The following is a 23,606-nucleotide window of genomic DNA, read 5'->3' on the forward strand; positions in this document are numbered from 1 at the left end:
GCATTAGATTGAGGGGATACAGTATAGTGTTATGATTTAGTACTTTGACGTCTCTCTTGCATTTTAGCCAAACATAATTTTTGCTAAAAACCAAGCAACCAAATGATGGCACAGGGTGAAAAAAAAAGTATATCAATTATAAAGCTTGTCAAATTGAATTGATTGAGGTATTCTCATATGAAAAATATGAATGGGAAGTAAGAAATTATTTAAGACCTAGAACACAATCTTTGCCCCAATTTAAGACTTTATAAGGCCTAAAGAGTTTTGAAATGTTTTAATTATAAATTTTGTTCTACACAATAAATTATAAAAGTAGTGATTATTTACATGGAGTCTGGTGGAGATATGCTGCTCTATACACGCTAAAAGTAGTGATTATTTACATGGAGTCTGGTGGAGATGTGCTGCTCTACACACGCTAAAAGTAGTGATTTTGTTTTAATTGTAAATTATTAATATACAGTCTATGTTCAGAGCCCAGTGCAAACCATTGTTGAATGTACATGAGTGCATTACACCTGCTCGATTAATCATTAGAAATCAATATCTCAATTCACCCTGTTCATGATTTAATTTTTAAATAACTGATTTTTTTTTTTTTTACAGACTTGGATTCTCATTTAATTTTACGAGCCGAGTGTATCAGAAACGCTACTTTCTTGTCTTCTTCTTGTCCAGGTTGTCTTCGAAGCAAGCTATGTTTCCAGGCTTGTGGTATATAATATGAGAAGGTGTGTTACATACACAACTGTCACTATACACTGTTAGCCAAGTTAAAGCTTTGTCTCATTGAAGAATAAGCTTATTTTCTGTGTCCTTGACATACTGTGTACACACACTACAAACCCACAGAATGGTGTGTACCCATATGTGACCATGTTGTACTGCCACCTTCTGGTCAAAAGCAGTTAAACCACAAGAACAAACTTAGTGAAAGACATTTATTTAGGACATTTTATAAAAGTTTAACATATAAACCACTAGCTTCTAAAACAGAGGTTGACAACTTGAGAGAAAGGGGGGGGGGGGGGGAATACTAAAGAAAACAGTCGTTCTAATAAAGAAATCACTGCTTTATGAGAAATATTTACATCAGTGGAGACAGAGCAGGTTGGTGCCACGTCCTCGTCAAAAAGACAAGCGAGACAAAGATCCGAATACTGGACAGAGACGCAGAGAGTGCACTGTAAAACCTACTCTATAAAAAGGGACAGCGCTGGGTTGTATATACAGCTCATAGGGTGGAAGGGGGGGGGGGGCGCTTGATTTACATCTACACCGAGTCGGTCTTCTTGTACGCCACCATGCTGTTCACCTTGTGGATGGAGGTGGTGAAGGAGCGCAAACGCACCTCCTCCGATTGGTCGATGATCTGCGGCCCAGACTCCTCCCACTTGTCGGGAACCACCAGGTCTTTGTCTGTGTAGACGAGGAGGTCAATGCACCTGGAGAGGGGAGGGGGGGGGGCAAAGGATGAGTCAACGGCCCGTTGTCCAGAACAGTGTGTTGGTATAAAAGGGTCTCGTTACTCACATGGCGTCTCCAGCAGCGGCAGGAAAGTGACGGTGGCCGTTATCTGTCGGATAACGGAGCGGATCTCGTCCTGGATGGTCTTGATGGACTTCTCTCTGGGAGCGCTGGGTCACAAGAGAATAGGGCCGGGTATCAATCAAAAATTTACGATACCGGTACCAATACAGATACCTTTACTTCGATATCGGTTCCTGAACGATACCTTTTTCCAATACCAGTTTTATAATCTCAATTCTGAGAAAAAGAAAATTACACAACATAATAAAGTTCAAATCTTGAGTTTTATTTTTAGCTCAGATTCTTCCGTTCAAAGTACTTCTCTCATATAAAAAAAAATATTTTCAGTGAAAAAGAACATTTGGAAACAAGTCAGTGTCTAATGGTCACTGTTAAATTCTTAGCAGTTCTTCTTCAGAAAGATTAACATGTCTGCTTTCTCAGGAGACAAACCAGCCCCCTCCTGGCTGATGGTGTCTCCAGCAGTAGAAAATGGGTTAGGGTTGCATGGGGGCAACATGGGGGCGACATGGGGGCGACATGGGGCGACATGGGGGCGACATGGGGGCGACATGAAGGCGACATGAAGGCGACATGAAGGCGACATGGGGGCGACATGGGGGCGACATGGGGGCGACATGGGGGCGACATGGGGGCGACATGGGGGCGACATGGGGCGACATGGGGGCGACATGGGGGCGACATGGGGGCGACATGGGGGCGACATGGGGGCGACATGGGGGCGACATGGGGCGACATGGGGGCGACATGGGGGCGACATGGGGGCGTAACCACGTATGTATTCTTCCTGGGTGACGCAATCACGTTTAACGTTACAGCCAATCGCCGAAACTTGGCACCGAAAGACGAGGAATAATTTGATACTGTGTAAAAACCGAAACATTTCGGTCGGTACCATAAAAAAACCGAAGTTCGGTACCCAGCCCTACAAGAGAACCCCGGTTAACACGCACGTGATTGATACGGCTAAGGCTGATTTTCTTGAGCTGATGTTGCTTTTGCTCCCTCATTTTACAAAAAAATGTAAACCCTGTTTTCAGAATCTGCTCTGCCGTTTCTTTAAAAAGAATAAAAACACAGATCAGTGTCACTTTTGCAATCATCTTCCATCCATATCACCCAAATGATGTGTGCACTGCATCTGGTTAACTGTGCATCAACATCTACAGCACAGCCTTGATGATGTGTTGCTTGCTGACATATTATAAGACTATTACATTCCTATTATTATGGTACTATTATATATTATTGTAAGAGATATAATGAAGTCATCACTAGATGTCCTATTTCAACACGTTTAAATCATTCAAGAAGACAATAAACTTGAGAAGTAGCCCTTGAAATAAAGTGCTTGATTTGTAATTTAAGACTGCCATGGTGCTAGTGTGTGTGTGTGCTAGTGTGTGTGTGTGTGTGTGTGGGGGGGGGGGGCATGGTTTCACTAGTGCAGAGGAACATGATTTCTTTAAAGATTATCTGTCTAATGTGCGTCTGCCTCGATGGATGTACACTGCTGTGATGAGGTACGGCTCCTGGCGGCACCCGGGACGGTTTTGATTGGTTTAAAGTAATATAATCAAGCCGAGAATCCCCCCCCCCCCCCATCCCAAAATAGAGAGATGCCAGTAAAGGGCAGCTCATAATGCAGGGTGAGACATTTTAAGAAAAGTTACCTACTGAAGCTTTAAAAAGTACATGTCAACTATAAGGGTTACTGTCATTTTTATCACATAAAATCAAAAGAAAACCTAGTCTGAAAGTCCTATTAAACTATTTGAAAGAACGCTGCTATATTAACTAGCGGAACTGAGACTTTCCAGGAGCTGACCTGCTCTCCTTGGCCGATTTGTCGCACTCGATGTCGAACTGCCATCTCTCCAGCACCTCGTTGGTCTCCAGACACGTGATCACCAGCACCAGCTTCTGCACGGTGCACTCAAACAGCCACTCTGCAACACACAACACACACATTTAAACACACAAAATGTTGTCAAAGAAGGATCTGGAAATGATAATTCATGCTTTCATATCAACAAGACTCGACTACTAAGTCTGCTTTAAACAAATTGCAAATTGTTCAAAATTGCCCCTCGAAGGTCTCGTATTACCCCGGTCTTGTTGGACAGGGGACAGGGATTCAGGATTGATTTTAAGATTTTAGTGCTGACTTTCAGAGCCTTAAACGGTCAGGCCCCACATTACATCCTGGACCTTTTGAAGCCGTATTCCCCCTTCGGTCTTCTGGCCAGAACCTACTTGCAGTCCCTAAGACCCGTTATAAGACCCGTTATAAGACCCGCCGCTATAAGACCCGCCGCTATAAGACCCGCCGCTATAGACCCGTTATAGACCGTTATAAGACCCGCTATAAGACCCGCTATAAGACCCGCTATAAGACCCGCTATAAGACCCGCTATAAGACCCGTTATAAGACCCGCTATAAGCCCCGCTATAAGCCCCGCTATAAGACCCGCTATAAGACCCGCTATAAGACCCGCTATAAGACCCGCTATAAGACCCGCTATAAGACCCGCTATAAGACCCGCTATAAGACCCGTTATAAGACCCGCTATAAGACCCGCTATAAGACCCGCTATAAGACCCGCTATAAGACCCGCCGTTTATAAGACCCGCTATGAGACCCGCCGCTATGAGACCCGCCGCTATGAGACCCGCCGCTATGAGACCCGCCGCTATGAGACCCGCCGCTATGAGACCCGCCGCTATGAGACCCGCCGCTATGAGACCGCCGCTATAAGACCCCGCTATAAGACCCGCCGCTATAAGACCCGCCGCTATAAGAACGCCGCTATAAGACCCGCCGCTATAAGACCGCCGCTATAAGACCCGCCGCTATAAGACCCGCCGCTATAGACCCGCTGCTATAGGACCCGCCGCTATAAGACCCGTTTTAAGACCCGCTATAAGACCCGCTATAAGACCCGCCGCTATAAGACCCGTTATAAGACCCGTTATAAGACCCGTTATAAGACCCGCTATGAGACCCGCTATAAGACCCGTTATAAGACCCGTTATAAGACCGCTATAAGACCCGCTATAAGACCGCTATAAGACCCGCTATAAGACCGCTATAAGACCCGCCGTTATAAGACCCGCCGTATAAGACCCGCTATGAGACCCGCCGCTATGAGACCCGCCGCTATGAGACCCGCCGCTATGAGACCCGCCGCTATGAGACCCGCCGCTATGAGACCCGCCGCTATGATACCCGCGCTATGAGACCCGCCGCTATAAGACCCGCCGCTATAAGAACCCGCCGCTATAAGACCCGCCGCTATAAGACCGTTATAGACCCGCTATAAGACCCGTTATAAGACCCGCCGCTATAAGACCCGCCGCTATAAGACCCGTTATAAGACCCGCTATAAGACCCGTTATAAGACCCGGCTATAAGACCCGCGCTATAAGAACCCTTATAAGACCGCCATAAGACCCGCTATGAGACCCGCCGCTATAAGACCGCTATAAGACCCGCTATAAGACCCGCTATAAGCCCCGTTATAAGACCCGTTATAAGACCCGCCGCTATAAGACCCGTTATAAGACCCGCTATAAGACCCGCTATAAGCCCGTTATAAGACCCGTTATAAGCCGCCGCTATAAGACCCGTTATAAGACCCGCTATAAGACGCTATAAGCCCGTTTAAGACCCGCCGCTATAAGAACCGCCGCTATAAGAACCCGCCGCTATAAGCCCCGCCGCTATAAGCCCCGCTATAAGACCCGCCGCTATAAGACCCGCCGCTATAAGACCCGCTATAAGACCCGCCGCTATAAGACCGCCGCTATAAGACCCGCTATAAGACCCGCTATAAGACCCGCCGCTATAAGACCCGCCGCTATAAGAGCCCGCTATAAGACCCGTTATAAGACCCGCTATAAGACCCGCTATAAGCCCCGTTATAAGACCCGTTATAAGACCCGCCGCTATAAGACCCTTATAAGACCGCTATAAGACCCGCTATAAGCCCGTTATAAGACCGTTATAAGACCGCCGCTATAAGACCCGCTATAAGACCCGCCGCTATAAGACCCGCCGCTATAAGACCCGTATAAGACGCTATAAGACCCGCCGCTATAAGACCCGCCGCTATAAGACCCGCTATAAGACCGCTATAAGACCGCCGCTATAAGACCCGCCGCTATAAGACCCGCGCTATAAAGACCCGTTATAAGACCCGCTATAAGACCCGCTATAAGACCCGCCGCTATAAGACCCGCTATAAGACCCGCTATAAGACCCGCCGCTATAAGACCCGTTATAAGACCGCTATAAGACCCGCCGCTATAAGACCCGTTATAAGACCCGTTAAAGACCCGTTATAAGACCCGCTATAAGCCCCGCTATAAGACGTTATAAGACCCGCTATAAGCCCCGCTATAAGCCCCGTTATAAGACCCGCTATAAGCCTCGTTATAAGACCCGTTATAAGACCCGCCGCTATAAGACCCGCTATAAGACCCGCCGCTATAAGACCCGTTATAAGACCCGTTATAAGACCCGTTATAAGACCCGTTATAAGACCCGTTATAAGACCCGCTATAAGCCCCGCTATAAGCCCCGTTATAAGACCCGCTATAAGACCCCGCGCTATAAGACCCGCTATAAGACCCGCTATAAGACCCGCTATAAGACCCGCTATAAGACCCGTTATAAGACCGCTATAAGACCCGCTATAAGACCGCTATAAGACCGCTTATAAGACCCGTTATAAGACCCGCCTATAAGACCGTTTATAGACCCGCTATAAGACCCGTTATAAGACCCGCTATGAGACCCGCTATAAGACCCGCTATAAGACCCGAGTTAAGACTTAATGACTCATGAGTGTGAGGGTACACCTCTGAAACCTAACACAACACAACGCTGGATATTTATCTTCAGTCAACTTGGAATAACTCCGAGACTAAAGGAGGACTCCAGTTCTCCTACATTCTCAGAGTGGAGTATTGGTCAGCTTCCTGTTCTTTTAATTAGATTATGCTAATTAGTAATGTAACAAGAAATGAGCGACAGTATTTGATAGGGATGGGAATCTCTGGGCACGTCCGATTCAGAAGCCAACGATTCGACTCTAAACCGATCATCGATGCAACTTTTTCATGTACATTTCCGTGTGTGATTTTCCAAAAACAAACATATAAATCTGAGTTTGTTGGACTATGGCATATGCAGTCACACACAAGTTTTAATGAAATATTTTGTCTACTGGAGGTATTTTATGTGTAGTCATTCCATGCTTGCCTGTGAAAGTCACCTTCTCTCAGTGATCTAGATCAGTGATTCCAAAGTGGGGGTCGGGACCCACAGGGGGGTCGCGAGCCAGAGGGGGGGGGGGGGTGTCTCAAGTTGATTTCCAGAAATAAAATAAATAATTAAAAACGATTAGAAACAGCATATGTTAGCCATGATTTGAACACAAGATTAAACTAGTGGCTGAATTTAAAATATATTATAATAAAATATAACATAATATAAAAAGGGAACAGCTCTTTGGATTTTCACGCCTATAGTGCGTACTAATATATATATATATATATATATATATATATATATAATGTTATATAATGTTTACATACGTTTATAGTGGGGGGGTCGCTAGTCATGTGCACCGTTACTTTGGGGGTCGTGGGCTGAGAGTTTTGGGAACCCCTGACCTAGATGATTAGACCTCGGTAGAAGCATGCTGCGTGCTGATTGGCTCGCCGACGCCGACGACATTTACTCCTTAGGTTTGGAATAATGACGAAGCATTTTTAGATACTCGATACTTTAGAGGCAATTTGGTAGGTGCCTAAAAAAATATTGAAACTCGGTACCCAGCCCTAGTTATTTGTGGCAAAAACAATCATAATAATAATAAGCCACCAAGCATTAGTCTGAGCCACTTGTCGTCGTAGCACAACGTAAGCTAGATCGATAAATAAAATATATCAATATATTAGGTCTCTACTGGATTTCTGTGTTGCTAAATGTTATTTAATTGAAAAACAATGCTGAAAATGTTTAATATTACTGTTACGGAGTTGAATTCTGTGACATTGTGGTTTATAATTACTCCGACGTGACGTATCATCTAGTGTTTCCTGTGTATCGCCTGAAGTTAGAGCAACTAGAGGGCGAAAGGTCAAAGGTTATGTGACGTCACCGTCCGATAGGGGACTCTTACAAAAGCCAACATAGCATATAACATATGGTTTTTAAATATAGTAATATCAGTGGAAGACTTAGCTTTGTGGAAGACTTTTAGGTGCGCGCATTTGGCGGAGAGGTTCCTCAAGAATATGTGATGTCTTTAAATAAAACAAAAGCAATTTCCTGTTACATTATGTGTCTCTTTGTAGTCGTGTTGGGTCTCTTTTTTGGTAATTTTCGTTTTCTTCAGGGTTGCTTTGTCTCTTTGTGGTCATTTGGAGTCTATTTTGCTTTGTGGTAGTCTTGCGTCTCTTTTTTAGACATCATTTTGGACCGGTATCATCCCCATATCTGTGTCTAAAGCATTGGAAAAGCTAGAGCAGATAATAAATAACACCCAAAAGGCTTAAAAAAAGAAGTTAGTCCACAATCATTAGGTCAGAGAAAAGTCTTTCAGTTACATTCATTTGGCTTAGGTGCTGCATGGAAACCTTACTATGGCCGGGAAACCCCTGATATGTCATATTTCTGCATTACAATCGTCTCTTTAAAAATGAACGGACAACATGAGGCTCTTCTTACAGAGTTCACTTCTCCCATTGTTGTACATAGTGAAAGTCATTTGGCCTCTTTTTTGGTAATTTTAGTTTTCTTCGGGGTTGTTTTGTTTCTTTGTGGTCATTTAGAGTCTTTTTGTGGTCTGTTTTGCTTCGTGGTAGTCTTGCATCTCTCTCTTTACATCATTTTGGACCGGTATCATCACCATATCTGTGTCTAAAGCGTTGGAAAAAGGCTTGAAAAACAAAATTTCCTAAAGAAGTCTGTCTACAATCATTAGGTGGTAGAACAGTCTTTCAGTTACATTCATTTGGGTTAGGTGCTGTACAGAAACCTTGTTATGGCTGGGAAAACCCTGATATGTCATATTTCTGCATTACAATCGTCTATTTCAGTGGTTCCCAAACATTTTCAGCTCAAGACCCAAAAAGAGAAATCTGGTGTCTCCACCTGGACCCGAATTTACAAAAATACACCACGAATCATGGTAACATCTACATTTTTAAACTGTGGACAAAAGACGGAAAAAACATGAATTTAAATGTATATGAAGTACATTCATTCCATTATAAAAGTAACCAAAAACAGAAAAGGTCTCTATTCTCCTTTCCGTGTCTCACCCCTTTCTCAACTCATTTTCTTATCCCCTCCTAGAATAGAGAGAGAGAGAGAGAGAGAGAGAGAGAGAGAGAGAGAGAGAGAGAGAGAGAGAGAGAGAGAGAGAGAAAACCCCAAAACATCTGAGCTGAACAGACCAGTGTAGCACAAAAGAACGCTCATTCACATAAGATTGACATGGATTTTACTCATTTTACCCAATAAAAACGGGTCTGCGACCCATAGACTCATTCTCCCAAAATGCACCACAGGAAGTCATTCCTGCCTGTGGCCATCAAACTTTATAACTCCTCCCTCTAAGTAACACACACACACACACACACACACACACACACACACGTTGAAACTGGACATTATCTGTTTTTGTGCAATAACACTTGTAATGTGTGCAATACTCAACTGCTACTATTATTACTTTTCACCATTATTACTTTTCACCATTGCAACACCTTAATTATGTTATTTATGTAAATACTGTATCATAATATACTATGTAAATATCCACACTCCTTATATTTCTTGATTTCTTATATTTCTAATATCTGAGCAACTGTAACACAGAGTTTCCCTTTGGGGATTAATAAAGTATTTCTGATTCGGGTCCCGATCCTCAGTTTGGGAAACATTGGTCTATTTAAAAGTGAACGGACAACATGAGGCTCTTCTTACAGAGTTCACCTCTCCCATTGTTAAACATAGTGGAAGTCATCTTGGGGGAAAAGGTTGCAAACAATCAAAACGTGAATCATCCAAGGTCTACAGAAGCAGCTACCTTTGAGTTGGGACACCACGTTGCTCAGGTAGTTCTTCAGTTTGGGATCAGTGGTAAGTTGAAGGCTCATGTCGTAGTTGGTGGCCCTGCTGAAGGTCTCCGGAGGGTATATGCCCCGCTGGTACAGGATGCTGTTGATGCCAAACGCTGTGGTGGAAAGAGGGACGCACATTTGGCATTAGACAGATTAAAAACTGGGTAATAAGTAAGAATAAGGGAGACAGCAGAGCTGCTCAGTTAAAGAGGATTCAAAGTAGAAATCTGCGAACTTCACAAGTATCAAAGTATGACTGAGAAGTATATAAAGGCATTGGGTTGATTAGAAATACAGTAAAATATGCTATGTGAAAATCTATTAAATGTATTGGAATATATGTATTGAATGGACATATAGCCTACTGTAAATCACAAATTTAATACAGGCCGAAAATTTGAACACACGTTCTCATTCAATGCATTTCTTTTACTTTCAGGACTATTTGCATTGTAGATTATCACTGAAGGCATCAAAACTATGAATGAACACATGTTGAATTATGGTACCCAATCGAGATGGACCACAGAGTGAAGGCACAAGTGCTAAGCATCATGGGAACTCCTTCGAGACTGTTGGGGAAACCATTTCAGGTGACGACCCCTTGAAGCTCATCAAGAGAATAACAAGAGGGTGCAAAGCAGTAACCGGAGCAAAGGTCGATACTTTGAAGAAACTAGAATATAAGACATGTTTTCAGTTATTATACACTTTTGAGTTAAGTACATAAGTCCACTTTCATAGTTTTGATTTGATTTAGTGATAATCTACAATGTAAATAGTCATGAGAATAAAAGAAACCCATTGAATGAGGTGTGTTCACACTTTTGGCCTGTACTGTAGTTACAGGGAAAATATGAAATATAACATGCACTCAGTTCTGCTGCTTTTAGTAATCTGCTTAACAAATTGAACATTACATTGGATAATAAAGGCAGCACTAAAAAAATAATTAGTACATTTTAAAATGCAGTTTTCTACTGATCAACTAATACAAAAAATCTCTGGCTGTCCTACGTGATGCGTTTACTTGCCCTTATTAAAACACATTTAAATACAGGTGTGGACGAGTATGAATAGATAACGCATACTGATTATACACAGTACCATATTTTCCGTTGTCATACTGTCTCCACTTGGAAAGCGTTAGTTAACTTGGGCTGAATCCCATTTCTCCATCTTACCCCTACCCCTTGAAACCCCTTGAAACCAAGGGGTAATCCCTTGTGTGGGTTTGGACAACAGTGTCATATGCATTTACATATTTTATAGTTATTTTATGTTCACTTTGGTGGTGCAGAGGCAGATGTTCTTATCTGTGTAGTACTTAGGTCTGTTTGCAATACATATGTGTATAAACATGTATCATATACACACACACATATACACCCTGTATACACATGTATACATACATATACACCCTGTATACATGGTGTATATGTATGTATACACCCTGTATACAGGGTGTGTGTATATATCTGTTTCAGTTATCACCGTTTTGAATGACATTGATGTTCAGAAAAACATTTTGTTAACAAAAATCTGTCTTTAGTGGTGATAAATTGAACATGACAGGCAAAATGTTACATAAAATATATTATATTACAGAACCATTATTAACTATTAGAACCATAACTAGCATGTCACACACATAAAAAGGCACTCATGTGTAAAACTAAACAAATACACACAAGACCACAAACAGATTAACTACAGCTGTTCTTGAAACATATGGCAATGTTCCCGCTGCAGTGGCTCTGCTTTTCAACGTAGCATTAGTAACACGGTGAGCTAGCTAACATAAACCGACTGACGTTAGCGTTACGTAGCTAGGAATGCTGCCGTGCTTCCTAGCAACAACTCGAAACGTCAACGTTTAAACGGTGACCAACGTCCCTCTCAAAAAGTTAATGTGAATTTGGCATCACGTTATAACGTTACAACGCAAGTAACGCAAACATAACACACTTTTAACAATAAACGGAAGACTGTCCCCTGTATATATGTATATATATGTCGTGACACCGGAGTGATCTAATATTCCTCCCACATGTACACTCTCAAGATGGCGGAGGCCGCGGGGAAAGACGTGGTTGCTCCGAGTAAATCACGAATAAAAGCAGAGATTTACACCACAGTGGACGGTAAAACCGTGGTGGAAGATGAACTGCTGAACTTCCTTGTGGTAAAAATGAGAACTTTAAGTCAGGATGAGATTGTTATGTTGACTGTCAACCACTTCGGGTCAGAGTGGATTGAGAACTCTGAGAAAGTTTTGTTTGAGCTCTGCCCTAATACTACTCAACGCTGTGTTTCACACAAAGGACAGCAAAAAGACGCTAACAACGTTAAGAGCTGTCTGAAAGTGCTTAACGAGGCTGGTGAAAACATTCCTCGTTTTGTGTCTCATCATCTGGATGATCTTCCACCTGTGACATTCAACAGTATCGATGTTTCCTGCCTGCTAAGGAAAATTGAACGTCTAGGTATGGATGTAGCAACTATGAAGCAGGCTATGTCTGTGCAAATAGATATCGGTGAGGATCTCCGTTCAGTGACAACTGGACTAGACCAACGCCTGTGTGAAATAGAGAAGCCTGGAGGAAGTAAGTCTGCTCCTTGGGTCACCGAGGAGCTTCCGAGTCGGGGCATGGAGAATGCCAAGCAGGTACCTGAATGTGCGGTTGTGGATACCAGCGGATTGGAGGACGTCTCTGGTGGCGGGAGCGGAGGGACGGCTGCCCCGGCGTGGAGTGGGGTGGTGAAGCGGGGCCGCCGACAACAGCTAACTGGAGTAACTACTCAACCCAAGGCCAAACCGACTGCTTACGGGAAGGCAAAGAAAAGTTGTATTGTTGGAACCAGTGTGGGAGGAAGCATACGGGTTGTAAAGACTAAGTTGGTGAGTGTTTTTGCGACAAAATTCTCCCCAGATGTAAACACGGAAACGTTGGCTAGTTACTTGAAAGGCAAACTACGTCGAGATGTTATATGCCAAAAGATAGAGGGTGCCCAAAGACGGTATAACTCCTTCAAAGTAAGTGTAGAATGCAATGAGGTGAGCGAAATGTATGAGCCACAGTTGTGGCCGGAGGGTGTCTTTGTGCGGCGCTTCTATGAAGCACGTAAAACATTGGTTCAAAGTAATGTAACAGAGATTATGAAAGATGATGAGTCTGAGGGTGGAGCAACTGCTGCAATGAAGACTGGACTATGAACTGATTATGAGAGTTGTGTCATATAACTCGCGTGGGTTATGCCTTGGACAGGGGGTCGGGGATAAAGCGCGACGTTTTGTTATTGACAAGCTCTTAGAGAGCTTTGACATTTTATGTGTACAAGAGACTTTGCTACCCAAGCAAGATCTACATAAACTTAATTCAGTGCATGATAATTTCTATGGCGCAGGTGAGTCGACAACAGATCTAAGTATGGGAATGGTGCGTGGCAGAATACCTGGTGGGGGGGGGCATTCTATGGCATAGGAAACTCGACTCATTGATCGAGGTGATGCGTTTAGAGGTGGACTGGGCCATAGCAATTAAAGTTGTACATGACAAAAATGTTTTTATTATCTTAAATGTCTACATGCCATATGAATGCTATAAAAATGAAAATGAATATATTAATAGGTTAGCCTTTATCAACACACTAATTAAAGAGAGTGAAAGTACTTGCATATTTGTGGTTGGTGATATGAATGCTGATATGTCCGATGATAACTCTATATTTGCCAAACATCTTAAACAATACTGTCTTGACAGTAAGTTGGTTATTTCAAGTAAAATTCTGTTACCAGTAGAGAGCTATACATATATCAGTGAAGCATGGCATACAACATCTTGGCTTGACCACTGTATATGTACAGCTGATGCACATGATTGCTTGGAAGTTGAGATTCTGTATGGTTTAGCCACAGCTGATCACATACCTGTCTCTATGGTAATACATCTTGACAGTCTTCCTGAGCTGACTAGCTATAATAATGATAATACCAATGAGCAACACAGAAGAGTGGACTGGGCAAAACTCACAGAACATGAACTATGGAAGTATAATGCACTGAGTGATGATAGTCTCAGTAGTATTGATATACCTCTTGAAGCTATTCTGTGTGGCAACTTAAATTGTATGAGTCAAAAACATCACAGTGATATGGGTATTATGTATGACAACATTGTGAGCAGTTTAATTAATGCTAGTACATTAATTACATTAATCCATGACGAAAGAAAGTATAACATTAGACCAGGATGGAACGAATATGTGTCTGAACTCCATGAGGAGGCTAAGGAAGCTTTTTTAAACTGGGTATCATCTGGTAAAGTTAGGTATGGACCAGAATTTGAGCATAAGAAAAAGGCAAATGCAAGGTTTAAATATGCTGTACGTTTTATCAAAAGTAATGAGCAGATGGTGAGGGCAAATTGTATGGCCAGAAAGTTGCAACAGAATGATTTGTATGAATTCTGGAAGGAAGTGAAGGTTATCAATAACAGGAAGATGCCCTTGCCATCCAGCATTGGTGGAATCACAGGGGATGAAAATATTGCTGAGCTGTGGGGGAAACATTTTAGAAAGATTTTTAACTGTTGAGAGTGCTCATTATCATGTTGGTGATATCTTTACTGATGAGGGTGTGGTTATTAGACCTGTTGAAGTGACCAATGCCATTGGGGGTTTAGCTGTGGGAAAAGCGTGTGGTCTAGACCTAGTAGCAGCTGAACACCTCAAGTATGCAAGCCATAGAGTCTCAGTGTTACTTGCGATGTGCTTTTCTGGATTAATAGCACATGGTATATTGCCTGACTCTATGTTATCTGTACTCTTGGTTCCAGTTGTTAAGGACAAAACCTGTAAGGTATCTAGCATAGAAAACTACAGGCCAATCGCTCTAGCAAATATACTTTCTAAAGTGTTAGAAAAAATTCTATTTGATAGGTTACAAGAATATATAATAACCACGGATAATCAATTTGGTTTTAAGAAGAAACATGGCACGGATATGTGTATATATGTATTGAAAGAACTTGTTACCAAGTATAAAAGACAGGGTTCAACAATGTTTTTATGTTTTCTTGATGCCTCCAATGCGTTTGACCGTGTTAATCATGGTAAATTATTTAGTAAATTACAAGAGCGGGGGGTACCCCGATACCTGATACGTATCCTGCATTATTGGTATTCCCACCAAACTATGCAAGCTAGATGGGGGAGAACAACGTCGGCTTCTTTCCCAGTGACCAATGGGGTTAGACAAGGGGGAATATTGTCACCTGTTCTTTTTAATTTATATATGGATGACCTCTCTAGGACATTGGAAGTGTGTAAAACTGGATGTATGGTGGGGGATAGCTGTATTAATCATCTGATGTATGCAGATGATGTAATTGTTATGTCTCCATATAGTGCTGGCCTACAGCAACTGCTTAGAGTCTGCTCAGAATATGGGCTACAGCATGACATCAAATTTAATGCTAAAAAGAGTGTTGTAATGTTTGTCAAAACTATGGAGGACAGGAAGCTATGTTTTCCTTCTTTCTATTTGTCAGGGCAAGGCCTTAATGTGGTTACTAAAGTGAAATACTTGGGCCACATTATCAGGGACGATCTTTGTGATGATGATGACATACAGCGGCAGTGCCGTAAACTATATGGACAAGCTAATGTTCTGGCACGCAAATTTCATATGTGTTCTGAAGAAGTCAAAATATCTCTCTTCAGAGCATACTGTACTCCACTGTATACAGCTCATCTATGGTGCAGCTACAGTAAAGCAAAGATGAACAAGTTAAAGGTGGCATACAATGATGCATTTAGAATTTTGATGAAGCGTCCAAGATGGACCAGTGCTAGCCATCTGTGTGTGACCTGTAATGTTCCCACCTTCCATGCTGTGCTGAGGAAGTTTATGTACAGATTTATATGTCGATTAACTGAGTCAAATAATATGATTTTAAATGCTATAATTAATCCTGCACTTAGTGATACCAGATATTTGTCAAAACTATGGAATCATTGGAACATACACCTGTATTCGTTTTAATTATTGAGCATTGCAATTGGTAAATTTGCATGTATGTGTGTTTATCTTGTGATGTTGTTGAGGATCAGTTTGTTTATATATATTTATGTCTGTGTCTGGTTTGAACCCCTTTTGTATTGTATTGTTTTTAAGTCATCTGGACCTTGAGTCTGTAAATAAAGAAATATATATAGCTAGCTAGCTAGTTTCAAATACGTACGTTAGCCAGCTAGCTAGCGAAGTCGTTTCCAATACGTTAGCTAGCTAGCGAGCTAGTTTCCAATACGTACGTTAGCTAGCGAGCTCGTTTCCAATACGTTAGCTAGCTAGCTCGTGAGCTAGTTTCCAATCCGTACGTTAGCTAGCTAGCTAGTTTCCAATACGTTAACTAGCTAGCTAGCGAGCTCGCGAGCTAGTTTCCAATCCGTACGTTAGCCAGCTAGCTAGCTTCCAATACGTTAGCTACCTAGCGAGCTAGCTTCCAATACGTTAGCTACCTAGCGAGCTAGCTTCCAATAAGTTAGCTAGCTTGCTAGCTAGCTTCCAATACGTTAGCTAGCTCGCTAGCTAGCTTCCAATACGTTAGCTAGCTCGCTAGCTAGCTTCCATCACGTTAACCTACTTCTACGCTTACATTAATTCTACAGGCTATGAAGTTAACTCTTTTTTGATTTATATATCAGTACGTAAGGCTTTCTATCTGTCTGAGTCATGAATGTATGTATGTATTTATTATAAGAATAATAAGGTCTGAGCTGAGTCCAGCTGCAAAAAAACTAATTTCCCTCATCTGTGAAGGTGACGGTCACGTTACGTTACGTTACGTATGTTACGCTCGACATTTTCACCGTAACGTAAGTTACGTAGAGTCCGGAGTGGGCGGTACACTTCAAAGCGAACACGTTCTAGCATTCAACATTAAAAAGCGAATAAAACTAATTGAGTTTAGCTGGAGCTCCAAACTCCATTTTCAGATATTTTGGCGTGCTGAGTGGACTACACCACACACACAGCTAGTAACGTTAGCATATTAGCATCTGCGTGTCGAAAGCTCTCAAAACGAGCTGAAAACAACCATAAATTACACAAATAAATACCACTACTTACAGAAGAACTCGGCCACTAGCTCGGCGCTTCCCTTGAGGGTAATTCCTTTCAACGTGCTAGTCATTTTCTTACACTTTTGGGCTATATTCGTGACAATGAACCTGTGTTTTTTTTTGCGTACTAGGCTTCAACTACCCGCCGTCCAGTTTGAAATTTGTTAGCCCCACGCTTTGCGCATGCGTGAGCAATTTCGGCGCACGGTTGATGACGTGTCAAATTATGTTTACATTTTCTGTGCACTAGATGGCAGTGCATAACAACTCAAAGTACGCCCGGTGTCACCCAGAAATACCTTTTTTTTAATATTACTTTGCTTCTAATTTACTGTCATTTCGTTGGATGTAACAGACTGTAAAATCTCACTTACTTTCCCCTAATTTAATTACATTTTACACGTTTATGTGCAGGCCTAGGGTGCATTTAATTTCAATGGTCTTAGTTTGTACTATAAAGGTTCACAGTATCACCTCAGAAAAAACAGGATGTGTAATAAATATATATATTTATATATACAGTACAGTATAGTATAGCCATTCCGCCAAATACATGTCAAATTTGACACATTTTTTTCCACCTGTGTCTATCACAGAGAGACATTTTCTTTCATTTTTCCATATTTTAAAGACAAAAACAACTGAAATTGTTTGCCCAATTTATGGATTTAATTGGATGAGTAACTTTTCACAGATATGAATGTCATAACTTCAAGTCATTTCTTGCAGGACACATGCAAACCTGTGAGGAAACGACTGTGCTGAAGCGGTGTGTTTTTTAGGGGAAGGCTGGCCGGTTTTCATGCTTCGGTGTTTCAGCTAAATTTGGGTCTCAACACTTCCTGATTCCATTTTGAATGCAAAGACGTGAAAATGGTTTGGATGTTGTCATCAACGCGTGTTTCTAAGTGATCGTGGGGCTCACAAAAAATGCTGGAAATCTGAGAAAATGCCCACAAATGAGGAGATTTAAGGAGCTGAAGATCTGAAGATGAAGCTTAGAACCAAAAAGAACATCTCGGGTTACGTATGTAACCCTTGTTCCCCGAGATAGGGGAACGAGACACTGCGTCGGTTACGACACTATGGGAACGCCTTTAGGCATGACAGGGCTGAATGCGAACGAAAACTACTCCAATCCTATTGGTCCTAGTGAGAACGGTAGCATGTGACGGCATAACCGTAGGGGCATATATAGGCACGCCGGCACATAGCTCATAAGCTCTTTCTATGAAGCAAGGCACTCCAGACGGGGCGATGTGCGGTAAACCGACGCAGTGTCTCGTTCCCCTATCTCGGGGAACAAGGGTTACATACGTAACCCGAGACGTTCCCCTTCGAGGGGAACTCGAACTGCGTCGGTTACGACACTATGGGAACGAGATACCCACTAACCCGCGCCGAACCCCCGCCTGCCTTAGCGTGCAAGCAACCCACAGCTCATGAGAGTCTCCCACCGCGATGAAACGCGGGCAGGGAGGCACACATATCCGGAACTGGTTAACTGCTTGGACATACTGCAACTTCCAGGTGAGAAGGATACACGGAATCTTTCAACACAACATCAACCAACGTGCCTGCTGAATATAAAAAGCCATAGTGTCGTAACCGACGCAGTTCGAGTTCCCTCGAAGGGGAACGTCTCGGGTTACGTATGTAACCCTTGTTCCCCGAGATAGGGGAACGAGACACTGCGTCGGTTCACCGCCCCTCGCCCCGCCTGGAGTGCCTTGCTTCGTAGAAAGAGCTTATGAGCTATGTGCCGGCGTCCCTATATATGCCCCCTACGGTTATGCCGTCACATGCTACCGTTCTCACTAGGACCAATAGGATTGGAGTAGTTTTCATTCGCATTCAGCCCTGAAGGCGTTCCCATAGTGTCGTAACCGACGCAGTTCGAGTTCCCCTCGAAGGGGAACTGAAGACTCAAATCAAATTGTCGTTTGGATGGTGCAAAGGGGCGACACATTTACACACAACACCACAAGTCACCGCAATGGTGGCCCTGGCATGCTATTTCTTAAAGCGACAGTGCGTAGTTTCTGTTTTTGCCACGAGGAATTCAACATTTCTGTCGGTGCGTCCACGTGATACAAGCCTTTGGTGGAGCTGGGGGTCTTAATTAGCTTGGTATCAACTCATTTGACAATGGCGTCAATGCAACGGGCGTTTATTAATATCAAAAAGCTACGCACTAATGCCTGGTGTGGCGTTTCTGTTGCATGGCGGCTGCGTTTTCTTTGACGTTACACACCAGAAATGTGTCTGCTGCCAGTCATGTCTGTACACATGTATGTTTCCTATTGATAACATGAAATAACAGCATGTTCAACGTTGTTTTGTCAGTTTGTTTGCATGTATATTTCGTTATCTATAGTCTAAATTTGAATCCCCTTTCCTGAGATAATAAAGTCCATGTCATTGTTTTAGCAGAATCCAATTGAAATACAATTTAAAAAGGACAGTTTAACAGAAAATGTAAGTCAAATTGACATATAAACATTTTTGTATTCTATGTTGATTGGAAACCAGACGCCAGACACATCATATTTGTGAATCCATGGTGAGTCGGCTAAAGTCTTCAGTACAACTTGTACATTTTAACATGCATAGTATTATGGTCAGAATTTGCCATTGCCCCCTTAGTTTGGCCTTATGCCCCTCAAAATATTGATTGAATATGATTTTGTGATTTTTAGACTTTTTATGATTTTAGTGTCTTTTTTTGGAGATTTTGATTTCTTATTTGGGCCACATCAAATGGAGCGCTGCACACACAACCATTCGCCAAGTGTTGCGTGCTTAACGGGTATTATAACCAAATGTTTGTAAGATTAATGTTATGAAACTTTACCCATAAGTTAAGTTCCTTATTTCCATGGATTATAATTTTTATTTGATGGTCTTGCTGTTCTGGTATCTGGCCTTTGACCCCTGAAACTTGTCCTTATCCCTAAAAAAAAGGCAATTCCAGGCCTGATATTAGCAATGAGAAACACACATGGTAAATTTTACATTATTACATGCAAGGGCGTATGTTTAACCCTCCTGTTGTCCTCGGGGTCAAATCGACCCATTTACAAAATAATTATTTTGGGCCTTTCCACCTTCATTTTATCAGAACTATGACCAAAGAATATTGTAAAAAGTTTTAAAAAATGCAGGAAAAATTCAACAAAAACATTTCTTTTTTTTTTAAGCTTAAAAAAAGTGGAAAAAATTTGCCAAAGGTGACAAAAACATAATAAAAGTGACAAAAAAAATTGGAGAAGAAAAATCTACAAAAACATTGACAAATACAATTATAAACAGAGAAATACCTTCAAATGCTTTGTTTTATTTACTAGGTATAATACCAGATTATTTCAAAGCAGACCAAAAGTATATTTTGCACATTTTAGTATTGGTAGCTAAAAAAACTATAACGGCTAAGTGGAAACAAGTTTTGTCACCATCTATAGCAGAGTGGAAGAATAGGGTAAAACAGGTGTATATGATGGAAAAAATGACTGCATGTCTACAGCTCAAAGTGGACAAGTTCAATCAAAGATGGCATTTGGTGAAATTATATTTGGGGGTGTGATTTTGGGCTGTAGTGATACTAATGAATTGCAATCTGCTCTGCCATCGGTATTTATTTATTTTTTATTTTTTATTTATTTTGTGTGTGTATTTGGATATGTAGGTATAGGCTTATGTATGCATATATGTGTGTATATACTATATATGTATTTTTTTTTTTTTGCTGTTTGTTCACTTTGTGTTGTATTTTTGGCCTGTGTGTGTGTGTGAGGAGGGGTGTGGGTTTGTGTGTACTTATGTATACTTATGGTAGAGTGTGTGTGCAGTTTTCTCTTTTAGGGTATGCAAAGTTTCAGGTGATCTGGTTATTGTGTTGCATTTATTCAGAAACATTGTACATGCAACATCAGTATTTCAGCGATTGTTTTCATTGCTCTTGGCTCAGGGAATGTTCTTTTGTTGTGAAAATTTTTGAAAATAAAAAGTTCCAAAAAAATAAAAACATTGACAAATGTGTGGGGAAAAAAACTTGTCAAATTGTCAAAATTTCGGCCCAGAAAAACACAAAGTTGCAGGTCGATGGGAAGACAACACGAGGGTTAAAAAACAAATAATTTGCTTCTCGTCAAATCTCAAGTGTGTTGAAGACGCTCCACCGCTGACACTTACATAACACGGCTCATTGGATTCTGGGTCTCTGAATACTCCAGTACACTGAATGTGTGCAGACTTGTCAGCTGGTCCAGCAGTTTCCAAGACAGATATTGGGTTCATATGCATATTTTGGCTCCGCTCACACACTATAACGTGCAAAAGACTTCTACAATCAGCACTTATGGCTTGGGTAGGTGTCTGTGTCGTTGTTCTATCACAGCACAGAATATGATTGAGGTTGGTCTCTGGGGGGGTGGGGGGGGGGGGGTCCTGTGGGTGCTGTGTTTGTCCTACTTGGAGCTGCACTGATGGGTGTCATCACTCAGCTGGCTGGGACCGGCGCTCCTGTGCAACAGCTGGAGCTCTGCATATGAGTTTATGTCTTATTCACACGCAAGCACACACACACACACACACACAACACACACACACATTCCTGCACTTTTAGGTGTACACAAACCAAATGTGAGCATGTTGTGTACACACACACACACACACACACACATGCACATGCACAACTGTATTCAGGATGCTGTTGTTAATGATTTGACCTGTACTTGGACTGGAAGTGTGTTTCTGTCTAGTGACAAAATGTTACACCAGTTTGTTATGATTGACCCTCATGTTGTCCTCTTGTTGTCCTAATGTTGTCTTCATAATGTCCTCATGTTGTCCTCATGATGTCCTCATGTTGTCCTCTTGTTGTCCTCATGATGTCCTCATGTTGTCCTCTTGTTGTCCTCATGATGTCCTCATGTTGTCCTCATGTTGTCCTCATGATGTCCTCATGTTGTCCTCTTGTTGTCCTCATGCTGTTCTCATGATGTCCTCATGTTGTTCTCAAGTTGTTCTCATGTTGTCCTCTTGTTGTCCTCATGTTGTTCTCATGATGTCCTCATGTTGTTCTCATGTTGTTCTCATGATGTCCTCATGTTGTCCTCATGATGTCCTCATGTTGTCCTCTTGTTGTCCTCATGATGTCCTCATGATGTCCTCATGTTGTCCTCATGTTGTTCTCGTGTTGTCCTCGTGTTGTTCTTGTGTTACCCTCGTGTTGTCCTCATGATGTCCTCATGATGTCCTCATGTTGCCTTCATGTTGTCCTCGTGTTGTCCTCGTGTTGTCTTCGTGTTGTCCTCGTGTTGCCCTCGTGTTGCCCTCTTGTTGTCCTCATGTTGTCCTCATGATGTCCTCATGATGTCCTCATGTTGTCCTCATGATGTCCTCATGTTGTCCTCATGTTGTCCTCATGTTGTCTTCATGTTGCCCTCATGTTGTCCTCATGTTGTCCCCATGTTGTCCTATATCAATGTTATTTTTAATTCCCCAAAATAACATGGTTGATTCCACCCAACGCTCTTTGCCAAGTACAAATCTCTACTTTCATTAATTTTGGGTCTTGTTCAATTTTATAGCATTGTAAAAACAGATTGAAGTGTTGTTGAAATAGTATTGAGTAAAAGTTGACATATTCCAGTCTGTGATTATCATCAACATCCATTCCTTTAATTTTAGTCGAAATAATTCCTAATTTCTGTTTTTCTAACTCACAAATTGGGTATAATTTCCTTTTTTATTGACCATAAATTCCAAAAATATCTGTAAAACTAAAGTTAGTGTTACGTAGGGTTGAAAACGTCAAAAAGTGACAAACATTAGGGTAAAAAAAGTGTCATGTGTTGAAAAAAAGGGACAAAAACATAAGTTAGAAACATTGATAAAAAGCATCAAAATTGTTGATTTTGAGGACTCGAATGCAGAGAGGACAGGCAGGCAGGAGAGTTTTAAGTTGAGGGTTTATTTCACAAAAAGACAATCTCCACACCAACACAGTGGTCAAAAATGCAAAAAACAAACAAGTCCAGGAAAACACAAAGTCAACAGTCCAAAACGTCAAAGGGAAGAGTCAAAATGCAGAAGACATCAACAGGGTCACAGGGCAACAGGGCAACAGGGCAACAAACACACCAACTCACACAAGGATCTGACAAGAGACAAAGGGACCACAGAGGTTAAATACAAGAGGTAACGAGGAACAGACGATACAACAGGTGAATCACATCAGGGCGGGACGACAATCAAAAAGACGGGAAACACAAGGCAGGTGTCGGTACACGATCCGTTCTGCGCATGTGCAATTCGTTCGCAAATGAAAATCAGGATGTGCGAGGATTTACCAGGGATTTACGATGCTGCACGATCTGTTCCACAGTAGCGGTCTGCTGTTAGCCTCCACCGGAAAGCTAACGACGTCAGTTTAGCTAACAGCTAATTTGGCTAACCGTTAGCTGAGACAGGCATGTAAAAGACCCTCAATATAATATATATATCTATATATATATATATATAATATATATATATACTATATATATATATGTATATATAACGTAACAGTGTCATATATAATAGTTGTTACGTCAGTTCTACTGTGCTCATTTAAAATGCAATCACTCAATACTTGTCTTTATTATACTGTAAAGTCTTAATTTAGCTGGAGCCTGCTAAGAGAAGGTAGCCTCCACCGGGAAGTGAGCTAGTTTAGCTAACAGCTAATTTGGCTAACCGCTAGCTGACAGCTTGATTCAGCCTAAAATAACGTGACTCAAACTAAA

At 41.8% G+C, this 23,606-nt stretch overlaps 1 protein-coding gene and 1 long non-coding RNA gene across 3 annotated transcripts; one reads left to right on the forward strand and one right to left on the reverse strand.

Annotated features, from left to right (window-relative positions):
- Positions 1 to 929: 929 nt before the first annotated feature.
- Positions 930 to 17,048, reverse strand: mad2l1 (MAD2 mitotic arrest deficient-like 1 (yeast)). 2 transcript variants are annotated; one of them, XM_032508762.1, is made up of 5 exons: positions 16,826 to 17,048; positions 9,660 to 9,806; positions 3,383 to 3,503; positions 1,537 to 1,640; positions 930 to 1,448 (listed from the first exon to the last, which is right to left on the reverse strand). In XM_032508762.1, the coding sequence occupies exons 1-5, from the start codon at positions 16,887 to 16,889 to the stop codon at positions 1,315 to 1,317; spliced, it is 570 nt and encodes a 189-aa protein (XP_032364653.1). In that variant the 5' UTR covers positions 16,890 to 17,048; the 3' UTR covers positions 930 to 1,314. The 2 variants fall into 2 exon arrangements, with proteins under 2 accessions (XP_032364653.1, XP_032364654.1); XM_032508763.1 differs by having other exon boundaries at positions 1,533 to 1,640.
- On the forward strand, positions 10,417 to 13,242 carry LOC116679017 (uncharacterized). Its single transcript, XR_004329429.1, has 4 exons — positions 10,417 to 10,535; positions 11,333 to 11,335; positions 11,601 to 11,605; positions 13,232 to 13,242. It is a non-coding gene; the product is annotated as an uncharacterized LOC116679017 (long non-coding RNA).
- Positions 17,049 to 23,606: the final 6,558 nt, after the last annotated feature.

This window comes from Etheostoma spectabile, unplaced genomic scaffold (genome assembly GCF_008692095.1).
Source record: "Etheostoma spectabile isolate EspeVRDwgs_2016 unplaced genomic scaffold, UIUC_Espe_1.0 scaffold00009170, whole genome shotgun sequence".
NCBI lineage: Eukaryota > Metazoa > Chordata > Actinopteri > Perciformes > Percidae > Etheostoma > Etheostoma spectabile.